At 49.2% G+C, this 12,446-nt stretch overlaps 1 protein-coding gene across 3 annotated transcripts in view; it reads left to right on the top strand.

Annotated features, from left to right (window-relative positions):
- The window catches only part of LOC144177964 (organic cation transporter protein-like), a 326,587-nt gene that overhangs the window by 256,899 nt on the left and 57,242 nt on the right, over nucleotides 1-12,446 (top strand). For all 3 annotated transcript variants that reach the window (XM_077705534.1, XM_077705526.1, XM_077705530.1), the window contains 2 exons: nucleotides 2,696-2,781; nucleotides 6,310-6,524. In XM_077705534.1, the coding sequence (XP_077561660.1) occupies nucleotides 2,696-2,781; nucleotides 6,310-6,524 (301 nt within the window). The remainder of the gene's footprint in view (nucleotides 1-2,695; nucleotides 2,782-6,309; nucleotides 6,525-12,446) is intronic.

The raw sequence follows: 12,446 nt of genomic DNA on the forward strand, positions 1-12,446 counted from the left end.
GGCAAGATAACAAACGCGTTATTTGACTCTTTAATGCGTTTTTCGTACTCTGAAAGTCGAGTTTATTTTTTAAGCAGAGCAGGAAGAGGAGGAGGAAATACTTTTATAGAGAATTCCGAACGGCCTGAACAAATTGTGTCCCAATTACCGGTAAGACGACTCTAACATCACTCACAAGGAAGAAGCTGAAACTAAAAGACGACACGCAGCTCCACTGTATCAGCAGGTTACACACCGGGTGGAACTAGGTTTACTTTGTCAGCAGCTAATAACGTTTAGAATGCGTTGTTAATCACTGACAACACCAACCCAGCTGAAGAAGGGGCACAGAAAGAGTAACAGTAGTGTGGGTGCGCCAAAACAGCTACAACAGAGAAAACAACACAAACACGGCCCTGTCATGGAGCGCTTTTGTATACGCTGGAGTCACCTTATTAGGCCGTGGTACCTGGAAAGGAGCGCTTCCCTTGCTGAGAATGTCAATTCGCAATGATGTCTTTCCCGTCAATTTCTTTCAACCCGGCAACGTACAATCTCTGTCCCTTCTCGCGCACGCGAGGCCAAAACTGGTAGTCCAGCCCCCTAATTTTGCGGAAACCGCACAGAAGCACTTGAGACATGGGGAAACTACTCGCCAGAACAGGTTTCGAGCCCGAGACACCTTTCAAGAGTAGTCGCAGAATCACAAAAACAAACAACCAAGAAGTGTGGAACATATGAACGAGCGCCCGCCGTCTGGCGTCCACCGACCCAAAGTTTCCTCCAGCTTCCGAGGGGCGGCGCTGGGTTTCAGCCTCGCTCAAGACGCGTGTTGTACTTTGAATGTTTTGAAGCCTGCGTAGCTAAAAAAGTTCGACAAAGACGGCACGTACAGCGGCCAGTGGTGTTGCGAGCGACCCCCTCACCCGCGGGACGTGGCTGCCAGCGTGCCGAAGTGAGTCCCGATGTTTCAGCACAATTCACAGACTTGGAACTCTCTTTACGTGAACCAAGACTAGCTTGTCTTGGTTCACTTGTTACTCAAATATTTCTCACCCTTTATTCAATTTTCCAGTGCAGCTGCTAAATAGCAGCTGCACTGGAAAATTGAATAAATTTGAATAAATTCGAATAAAATTGAAAAAATTGAAACTCCGAAAATACGAAGTGCAAGAAATCGCCCACGACGAATAAACTGGGTTTAAATAGTTAGTGAAATACAGAAAAAACTACAGAAGATTGCAGTCCACGCATTCCAAAACAACCGTATACACATTGAAAAAATTATGTTTATAACTGTAAAACACCGGCCTCGTATACTGTAGATACCTACGAAAAACTACGATAATTCCAGCTAACATTAAGCAGTTGAGAGTATTATTTGTTGCGTCTACTTACCCAAGATATCCAAATATCGTTCTTTCCTGTATTTCCTCTTCTCATTGCTCTGGTTACTCACCTATATATTTTTACGTGTGACTGCCATTGTATTCACGTTTTTAAGGCTATAATACGTTTATTCAACCTCACAAAATATATGCATTGTATCGTAGTTATTTTTATTTGTTAGCACATATTTCGTGGTGTTGGCATGGCAGGTTTTACAGCGAGGTCAAATTAATACTAATTTTTAATGCCATGTCCTTACCTACTATTTATGAAGGCTCCAATTAACCACAATTTTTTATGGGCGATTTTGTATATGTATAGCTTTCACGGTATCCATGATAGGCTTGTCACGCTGTACTTGCGGCGTTTTAAGGCGTAAGAATTCTTTTGCGGCTCTCCCCCTGCTCTTCCCAGAGAAAGCTCTGTCAGTCCGTGCCTAGATCGTGGGGCATATTAAAGGCGCATGATTGAAACAAATACCCTTTAGTGCAATTCAGAAGGCGCTAGTGCTTCCAAGGCGAACACACGTACCTGTGTATGTGTTTTGATTACGCTCAAGAAACCATGCGTACGTACTATCTGACAATTTTCATCGGGAGTTTCTGTAAAAGATTTCCTCTGCTGCACCCTCGCCTTAAATCCCAACGTGTGGCACCTAAACTCTGTTTTTGTTTAATTTTGGGCCTCTTGTACAATCAACGTGATGTAAATAAACGACGAGTAATACAGAAATTACAAATGAAAATTTTGATAGTGGAGTCACCCCCTGTGTCACAGAGCAAAAGTCCTCCGCACCCACTAAAGGCGAGATAATCTGCAAACACAGCGACGTACCTCGAACCTCTTGCCATCTACACAGAAACGCTCCCTAATGGAAGAACAGTCAAACGTCATCAAGCTGCTGTATAGCTAGGTGTGTACGGCAATACTCTGCACACTGGATAGATGAACTACTGACATAAAAGTGAATGAGATAAAGCACACACGCCAAAAATATCGGCCGCTGTCAAGTGGAACTCACTTTGTGCGGTCCTCCGTGAAGTTTCGTCACGCGGTCATAGGTCAGCGCTTGGGTTACGCACAGCCGCGGTGCTCACGGCAGAACGACTGCTCGCACATTGCTTCGTCGCAATCCGTGAGCCGTAACTCTGCTGGTGCTCTCGCTCGTACATTAACTCGAAGCGGTTATAAATGAAGCCGTCTTATCGATGTGTTTGCATGCTTTTGTGCTCGTGTCTTTTCCCATAGTTTAATCTCATTCAACGTTGACATAGTGCTTACAATCAGTGGCTGAGGCGTTTATGACATTTGCTGTATTCATTCGCAGGAGAAAAAAAGGAGGAAGTCATCTATTTTCGACTTGTTCAAGAAACGGAAGATCGCCGTCATTACATTGTCGGTATACGTGCAATTGTAAGTTGAACTTATATCGAAGGTATCTGACGGCTGGTGCAATTTCAGGTGACCGTGCGTTTTTAGTGAACATGCAAAACGACCCGACAGAGGGCCAAAGAGGCGGCAAATGTGAGGTCCAATAAAAGTGATATTTCTGGTCATTCGTAACAATATACTGAAGTGAAAGTAAAACGATAAATGTTATTAACTTAATGCTTTGAATAATTGTGAATCACTACTATGTCAGACCTCTTATTTCTGATGGGAATTAGTACTAGTTTAATGATGAATAAAGTGGCGAAAAAAAAAAAAGAAGTACAGAACAGGTAAACGCCCGCCCACAACTAAAGTACATGGAGCAGGGAAGCTTTGAAGGGGCCAGGAGCTCTTCTCTAGACTCGGATCGGAGGCAGACAAAGGCTTCGATGTCAAACCGAAACTCACAGCCGAATACTCACAAGAGTGAATTTTAGCGTCAGCGAAATAATTCGGACCCCGGGAAGCAATTCCTCGGGTACTTTACCTCGGCATATCGAGACCGGACTTCTAGGTCCACAGCTCTCCCTCAATACATCACGCCGCTCAAGTTTCCATTGATACCACGCCCTTTTCTGAGACAACTTACGTGACCCAGCGGTTGCGCTGTAATAACAAATATGGCCACACTGCACCAACGGAGGTTGGAAGCTTGAACATTTCGTTTTCTCAACTCTCACTTGGAGCAACAAAAGCACAACCGGCTTTATAGATAGCGACCTGCCCACGCTCGCCGATTCCCCGTGATGAATTTGGTATTGCTTGTTTGGCTTTTTTTAGCTCTTTCCAGCGCCAGTGCACTGGCTGGGCCTGCATTTATTCCACTTTTACTGGTGGTGTACGTTCTTGCTCACGCTGCCGTCGTTGTGCCCAGGTCTTTTTCTCGCCCCGTTGTGCTCAGTCATTGCCGATTCACACGGGGGGAAGCGAACACCTTCTGTGGGGTCGACAGTGTGCTCAAATAAGAGTTTTTTAACGCGAAATAGTTACTTGGCTAGACCGGCGAAAGCCAGCCGGCATCCACCGAACGCGCATAGCACCGAACGCGCATAGCAGCTTAGCATAGCTGCTAAAGCTGCTGCGCGTTCCACAAGTTTTATGGAGCGCCTGCATGCGAAAGAATGAAACCGACCAAAATATTCGGCGCGTTTTGTTCTATACCATCGATCAGGAAAAATTAACTTTGCGAGCAGTGCTTGATATAGGGTTTCAAAGGTAAACAGGAAGTACATGGAGAAGCACTCGGCGCGAGATCAAAAGACGGCGCGAGCATAGGACGCATAGCACGACAATAACAAAACAAATGAGCGTGCGGTATTTCCCGCGCACTCTTGGTTGACCGTCCGCTTCTGTGGAGGCAGTGTAGCAGCAGCATGAAGAGTGATTCTAGAAAAAGTAGCCGCAGGGATTCTGCTACCGAGGTAGTACGTTATAGTTGACTTAAGCAGGAGACTCGACGATGAACCCAGACAAAAGAAACGCGTTCGTCAAAGAATATGCAGAAAGATTCTCAACATTTTTGCATCGTACTTTCAGTGAAAATATCGTACCCGATGGTACTTGTTGCGTACAGCTCAACAACCACGGCAGGCGCACGGTGCAGCCAATTGTTTTAAACCAGGTTTCGATCGCTCAGTAACGGGACCAAAGTTCAAAGAGATATCCCGAAGGTAACTGTGGTTCTCACCGCAAGACGTGTGGTTCTCACGGCTGCCGTACCCAACTTTGCCATTTGTTGTGCTTGTGAGCCACCGAGCGGGAGCTCCTAAAAGCGTGGCGCTCCAGTGGTGATGAAAGCCTCTGAAAAGGTGGCAGTCGATGAGTGCTCCCTTCGCTGCAAAAACATTATGTTTTCCCGCAAGAATGACGGGACTACACGCACAGAGTGGCCCGCTTGGGGTGCTTATACAAATTCGCACCTCCCCTGTGAACTTTGCACGTGCATAGACGAGCCTCACGCCAGAAGTAAGCTCCTGGACGTATAGCGAAAGTCGAAAACGTTTCCGCGTGTCTAACTAAGCGAAAACACCCGAAAATGCAGAATGCTAGTCGAACGGTGGCAGTGTGGTGGCAGTGTATTTTTGCTTGTGCCCGTCGGCGTCTGCATATTTAAGAAACGGGTCTGGACTTAGACGTGAATTCTCGTTTCTGGCCGGTATTAAAGGCAGTGATCGGTACAATCGGCATTGATTGCTACGACCACTACTTTTTATGTCAGTAGTCGCAGGCCCTACCGATAGCGCAGCGAAGCTGCCAAGTTTGGGGACGAAACGTAGCCCTACCTGGCGGAGCGCGCCGTCCCTACGCGGCAATGTTTTGATGCACTGGCTCCCATTGTCACGGGACGCGATGGGCAGGTCGCTATACATAAAGCCGGTCGTGAACAAAACAAGTTTTGTAGCGAAAGGAACCGCCATTCGCGGAAGGTTGCACGGCGGTCTCGGAAACGTCTGGATGGATGACGGAGGAGGCGACGGCAACAAACTTAATTTCACATATACACTGCAAAAAAAGTTAAAGCATATTAATAAGACCAAAAGATTTATTAAGCGGTAGCCATACCTCTTCTGTCTTTACGCATGCGGCAAGTTGCAGTAAAAAAGGGACAACACCCTTCTTCGAAATGTTAGGGTAGTTCGGCTGTGAGAAGGTATTAAGGGCCTTTGTAACCGAGATAATTATGCGCCAGCAGGACTTTGTCGCTAGAAGTGCACTTCAACCGGAAAACAAAATAAATAAACCAAGAGCTCCTCTGTACAACGGCGACGATTTTGAAACTCAAAGCTTCCTTGCGCGCGAAGTTCAAATGCCGCACCAATGAAAGCAAAAAACCGATCAAAGTGCAAACTGCCTGCTTGTCATAGTCAACACGCATCCATCACGGTAAAACCCTTCCCTCCCTCCTCCATCGTCGCCATTAGGCCGTCATGGTCTTCCAAAGTCCAAATTCCAAAGCGCAATTCCAAACGTCAGCGCAACGAACCCGAAGGAAATGCTGAGTGACCAGAGTGGGTTGAAGGCGTAATCGGATAGACGCCGCCTTCGTAACGCGAGGGTACGAGTTTATATTCCGACCACGGAAAGCGTTTTTTTTTCTTGCTTCATTATCACCATCGTCACGTTCCCTCCAATTGTGTAAAGTTGGCTTTCCCGCGGTGCGCTCTGGTTACGGCAACGAAATAAGTGCGACCAAGAAAACTTCGCTTGAAATACACTATTTAGTCATCAAAGAGAGCAGTGTCGCTGTCCTGCAATACAATTCGGTAGCTTCAGTTGAGGTTGCATCAAGAATGTGAAAGGCCACCGTGGCTGTGCCATTAAACACCCGCGAAGAGCGTGGGAGGTTTGCGCGCCGTACGTACTTGATGTCTTCTTTCCTGGCTCCCGGTGCCTGTGCGGCTTACTTGTTATGCTTGCTCATTCGTAGACGGGGTAGTTGGGTCATCCCTGAACGGAAATCTTCCCCTATCTTTTCTGCGCCTGCTGACAGCTTCTTTACCGCCACCGCAGTGTCGTCGTGGTGCTGGTGTACTACGACTTGATCTACAAGATAAGCGACTTCGGTGGAAACCCGTTCCTCAACTTCTTCCTGGTGTCGCTGCTCGAGCTGCCCGTCATGCTGGTCAACGTGCTGCTCATCAACTACGTGCCGAGGCGCCTCATCTGCCTGCTCCTGTACATCCCGGCCGCTCTCGTCTGCATCACCCTTCTCTTCGTGCCGCCCCGTAAGCTCCCTTGCAAGGGAACGAATTCCCCGTAACTGCGAGTTCCAGCCACACGTATTACGAGCGTTTGGCCCCGCACGCGACATTCGACTCCCTCGCATGAGCGTCAACAGGGGCAAGCCTTGTAGGCGGAGAGCACTGGGGCAATTTTGTTGGTGTGGGTGGGAAGGGTGGCCACTTTTACCCGCCCATGCGCGCACGCTGTAATGCACAAAGATGATTGAAGCTACGTAATGACACGGTAGGGAATGTTTCGAAGGATAGTTCAGGTTCAACCCTTTTACACCTATTTGCCACCCGGACAAGGGCATACTACGTGCAGAATTCTTTGTGAAAGTTTGCTTTTGCCTGAGATTTCACAGCCTGTGGTCAAGCTGTAAATATGTAATGTTTATATATATCAGTGTGTCGATCCGAAAAAATACCGGTTCGGTTACGGTTCGGGTTGGGGTGAATTCATTTCGTTCCAGTTCAGTTCTCTTTCGGCTAAATCACAACCCCAACCGGTTCGCGAACCAGTTGGCCAGCTTGAACCGGTTTGCGAACCGGTTCGGGAAGCTAAATTATTAGCGAAGGGGGAAAAAAATTTGTCGTTTAAAGCGAACATAAAACTAAATACAATTCTGGCACATTCAGAATACTGTTTTTTCCAATAAAAGTAATACAATTTTAAAGCAAAAGTAAGAAATTAAGGAAAGAAGGTATTAAGGAAAGCCGATGAAGTAGTGCCGGTTTGCCAGCTAACTTCCCGCCCAGCCGTTATGTTCTCCTACAGACTACTTAAAGCAACCACCAAGGGCCATGAGTCATATCTGTCTGTGGGATATACTTTTTCCGCTTTGTTTTGTAGTTGTTGAAATCGCAGTCCTATCTCTCGAATCGTGCACCATCGTCAACCCTAAACGCCTGCATAGCGGTGAGTCCCTTACATTAGTTACGGGCACATATATGACAGTGGTGTACATTTTTTTATCCCTGGTACCATAAAAAAAAATCGGCAGCAGCCACGTAAGTGCTATCACCCGCCGCGGTGGCTCAGTGGCTAAGGCGTTGCGCTGCTGAGCACGCGGTCGCGGGTTCGATTCCCGGCCGCGGCGGCCGCTTTTCTGATGGAGGCGAAAAGCGAAAACGCCCGTGTGTACGAGATTTCGGCGCACGTTAAAGATCCCCGGGTGGTCAAAATTAATTCGGAGCCCTCTACTACGGCGCGCCTCATCGCCTGCGTTGCGTCGGCGCGTTAAACCCAATCAACAACAACGTAAGTGCTATCAATGAACTCCATCGTTCGGCCACCTAAGATAATTTGTTAGCAGTCAGCTTCTTGAGGATTCGAGCCAAAATTTTGTTAAAAGTAAGCTTTTGTTAATGTTTAGTCACGCATTATTGCTCTGTTGATGAGAATACATTTTTAGGTAGCCATTACGGATTTGCGCATCACCGTGAATACCTCTCCGTCCTGCCTGAAGCAATCATTCCCTCCACTGCACTGCAAAACATAACATATCATGGGATTACAAACCTTAAGGTTAGTTGCACGCGTGAAGCATGAGATGTAACTGCTTGGGAAGACAGCATTTAATTTGTCGAAAATAGTACATCCCCCATGAAGCAGCATCAGCAGCAGCAGAGTAACAGGATAGGCTAGTCAGTGAAGTGCATAAAGGAAAACAAAGAAGACCCGAAAGAGGCAAAACAGCAGAACCAGTGCAAAATATGAGCTTTAAAGAAATGTGATAATGAGGGACCGGCCATCTACTTCTTTTAGCGCCGGTCCCAGAGGAAATATGTAGCGCCTGCCATGTTTGGGGATGCAGCCTCTAGCAAGAGGAGGAAGTGCATGCCTCACGCTAACAGTTCTCATTATTTGGGAAACAAGCGCGACGTTGACCACTGTGCGAGTCTTGAAAACTGGCATTTGTAACTGGCACCACGACGGTTGCTGCCTGCGCCGTTATGACACGTTTGCGAAAGAAGGGAAGTCTAGAATAAAATCTAAATTTTTGATTTTAGCGTATTTTACTGCTGAAGGCAGCAAAAAAAAAAAGCAAAAATATTCGTTTGGGAACTCGTCGAGGAATATTTTAAGACCCCGAGGTGCATCTTTTATGTTTGTTTTCCCGGGGAAAGACACTTCGCAAAAAAAAAAAACAATTTGGCGCCTTTGGTACCCCAAGTTTGCCGCATCGTATGTAATGCATGCTGTAGGAGCAGTTTAAACCACCTGGGAATCTTGAACCTGTGGCTCAGCACATTGAAGTTTCCGTTTTTCGACTGCATCAGACAAACGGCCGCAGGGTGCGGGGACGGCTCAGTCACTGAGCAGCTCTTGAGTGTCACACTTGTCAAGTACATACACCGTCGAGGTGTGTGACCTTTTTAAGCAAATTATGAAACGCAAAATGTATGCACGTTTTCGGGCCTTCACCTTTGCACAGTGAAGCGGCGTCACTTGCGGCCTCACTGTCCATACACAGTCGCAGCCAGGGAAGGGAAAAGTCGATATTTTATATGTCCTGCAGATTTCGCAGAGGGGATCATTTCATTTGCTCATTCTTGCACTTGGCTCCCGCTACCAGCTCTAGCATACCTTTGCAACGTTGGTGCGTATGCCTTTCCTCGTGTTATAACGACGAAGACCGCGTTGATAGTGTTGTGGCCTACTGACGGGGAGAGAAACAACTTTATTTGTTTCCAAGAAAGCTGGAAGGGGAAGCGGCGGGAAGGACCTATCCTTCGTCTAAGCGCGTGAGGAGCTACGATTTTGGTGGTGCGCGAAAGCGAAAAGCCCCGAAGGGCTTTGTCCATGCATTATAAACAGCGGATGCTCGTGAACCGGTAACCGTCATTTCTTTTTGCGGTTAAGTTCCGGATTTCGTTTCGGTTCGGTGCAGGTCCGAACCTCTAATTTATATATATATATATATATATATATATATATATATTGTCACGTGCCAGTCTGTGGGATGAGAGCATTAATTAGGACAGACATGCTAATCCCCCGCGTGGGTACGTGCCGTCTGATGGGCACAGCAGAGGACGACGAAGGAGCGCGTTAGCTAGCGGCTCGTGTGCTCGGTTCTTGGTCGCCATTTTTGCTAGCCACCAACCGGTGCTCTTTGTGTGTTTCCTCTGGCAAGTTAGGCACCTCGCCTAATAAATACCCTGCCTCTGCGTCTTCGCCAAGACAACTTCTCTGCGCCCCTGTTTGACAGGACGCAACACTGGTGGAGGGTGCTTCCGATGCCCCGTACGCCCCCGGACGTTAGCCCCGAGAGACCTTCGCCCGTCCACACTCCGGTTCATCGGTGTAGCCGCCGGAAACTCGGCCTTCCTCCAGAAGAGGGCCCTCTCTTGGAGTCTACATCAAGAAGGCACGCTTCTCAGCCAGAGGTAATGGCGCAGGCAATGCCTACTACGGTGACTTTTCAGCAGCCGCGCGAACCCGCCCACTTCCACGGAGAGGATTACGAAGACGTTGAGGACTGGCTTGAACAGTTCGAGCGTGTGGCTGCATTCAACCAGTGGAGTGCCACCCAAAAGCTCCAACAAGCCTATTTTGCTCTTGAGCACGGTGCAAGGACGTGGTTCGAGAATTGGGAAGCGAGCCTGCGCACTTGGGAGGACTTTCGTCGCGAGGTTCAAGCGAAATTCGCCAATGCCGACCGCCGCGAACAAGCACAGCGTCTCCTGGAAGCACGGACTCAGAAACCTAACGAGAGTGTGGCTATGTTCGCGGAGGACATGGCCCGACTGTTCAAGCGAGCCGACCCAGACATGGCAGAATGTAAAAAATTACGCCATCTTATGCATGGCGTAAAAGAACAGCTTTTCGCCGGCCTCGTCCGAAATCCGCCACGAACGGTCCAAGAATTCATCCGCGAGGCTACTGCCATTGAGAGGGCACTACAACAGCGCTCCCGACAATACGACCGCATGGGCGCCAAAACATCGTCGAGCATCTCTGCTGTCATAGCCACGGATGACGACAACCGCCTTCGGAATCTCATCCGCGCGGTGTTGAGAGAAGAGCTCGCTAAGTGCGGCATCATCCCATCGGGGCCCATACAGGCCTCCGTCGCCGACATAGTGCGCGATGAAATTCGCAACGCGATTTCCCTACCAGCAGCGCAGCCAGCGTCACCATGCCCAGTTTCCTACGCCACGGCTCTCACTGTCCAGGCTCCCGCTGCAACCACTAGACCTGCCGCGCCGCTTCTCCCATACCACCCGCCGCACCCAGCCGAATGCTGGCCACAACAAGCAGTCCCTCTTACTGCCCAACAGCAGTTTCGTAATAACTCTTCGGTACGTCCGCAACAGTACTATCGTCCCCAAGTACGCAAGACCGACCTTTGGCGAACTCCCGACAACCAGCCGCTCTGCTATCACTGTGGCGAACCAGGCCACATTTATCGCCGGTGCCCCTACCGTGAAATTGGACTGCCTGGATTCCCACCCAACGCTGTTCGGCCCCAATTCGGAGAAAGACCGGTCGCCATTTCTGACTACCTCGCCGAGCGTCGAGCTACCGCACCACTCCGCCGATCGCGTTCGCCGTCCCCAGCTCCCCAAGGTTCGCCCGGCCGCCGCACTCCTGGAGGGCCACCTACCCGGCGGTCTCCAACGCCACCGCGGGGAAACTAGATGACGCAACCTTGGGAGGCAAGGTTGCCAGTAGTCGAAGCTCCGAAGGCCTCCCTCTACCGCCGGCAGTTGGGGAACCGGCAGCCCAAAACTTCGACGTCGACGTGAACGCGCGGTCCGAACTTACAGTTTTTCTCGACGGACACGAAATGACCGCATTAGTGGACACCGGGGCGGACTACTCGATAATTAGTCGGGAACTCTCTGACAGGCTCAGAAAGGTCAAGACCCCATGGGATGGACCTCAGATTCGGACTGCCGGGGGTCACCTAATGACGCCTGTCGGAAAATGTACCGCGAGGGTACGCATTGGTGACTCTGACTTCGTCGGTACGTTCGTCGTCCTTCCGGAGTGCTGCAGAGAACTTATTATAGGAATGGACTTCTTGCGCGATCATGATGCGGTAATCGACGTCGGCGAAGGCTTTGTGAGTTTTTCTACGAAAAATAACACACCAGAACGTACCGACAACCGACCCATACACCTGCGAATTGTCGGTGACGAAGTTAGCCTACCACCAAGATCCTGCATGCTTGTTTCCGTTAGGTGTGATAACCTATTAAGCGGCCCTGGTATTGCCGAGGTCTTGAGTCCCCTTCTTCTGGAAAGTGGGATCGCCATTGCTAGGGGCCTGTTGACGCTAGCGTGCGGCGAAGCGGAGGTACTGCTGACAAACTTCACCAATGAACGTCGACAAGTCGCCAAGGGAACGGCGGTTGCCGTCTTCGAAGACATCGACAACGCAATGGACTGCTTCGTTCTACAGAGTAAAGCGTCAGCCGTGGTGCCAAATAAGCTCGAAATCGACGTTAACCGCAACCTCCCGCCGACAGAGCAACGCCAGCTTTCTGAGCTCTTAAACAGTTTCCGGGACTGCTTTTCGTCGACGTCGGGCGTCCGCCAAACCCAGTTGGTTAAACACCGAATAATTACTGCCGCAAATGAAAGACCGGTTCGGCAGAACCCCTACCGAGTGTCCGCGAAAGAACGCGATGCGATAAGGCAGCAGGTGGACCAGATGCTAGACGACGACGTCATACAGCCATCGACAAGCCCCTGGGCGTCACCCGTCGTCATGGTCAAAAAGAAGGATGGTAGCTTGAGATTCTGTGTCGATTATCGCAAACTGAACCAAGTCACCAAAAAAGACGTATATCCTCTGCCGAGAATAGACGACTCACTCGATCGATTACGACATGCCCGCTACTTTTCGTCAATGGACTTAAAGAGCGGATACTGGCAAATCGAAGTCGATGAGCGTGACCGTGAAAAGACCG

Source organism: Haemaphysalis longicornis, unplaced genomic scaffold (genome assembly GCF_048455015.1).
Source record: "Haemaphysalis longicornis isolate Haplotype H1 unplaced genomic scaffold, Haemaphysalis longicornis Haplotype H1 scaffold_1, whole genome shotgun sequence".
NCBI classification, from domain to species: Eukaryota; Metazoa; Arthropoda; class Arachnida; order Ixodida; family Ixodidae; genus Haemaphysalis; species Haemaphysalis longicornis.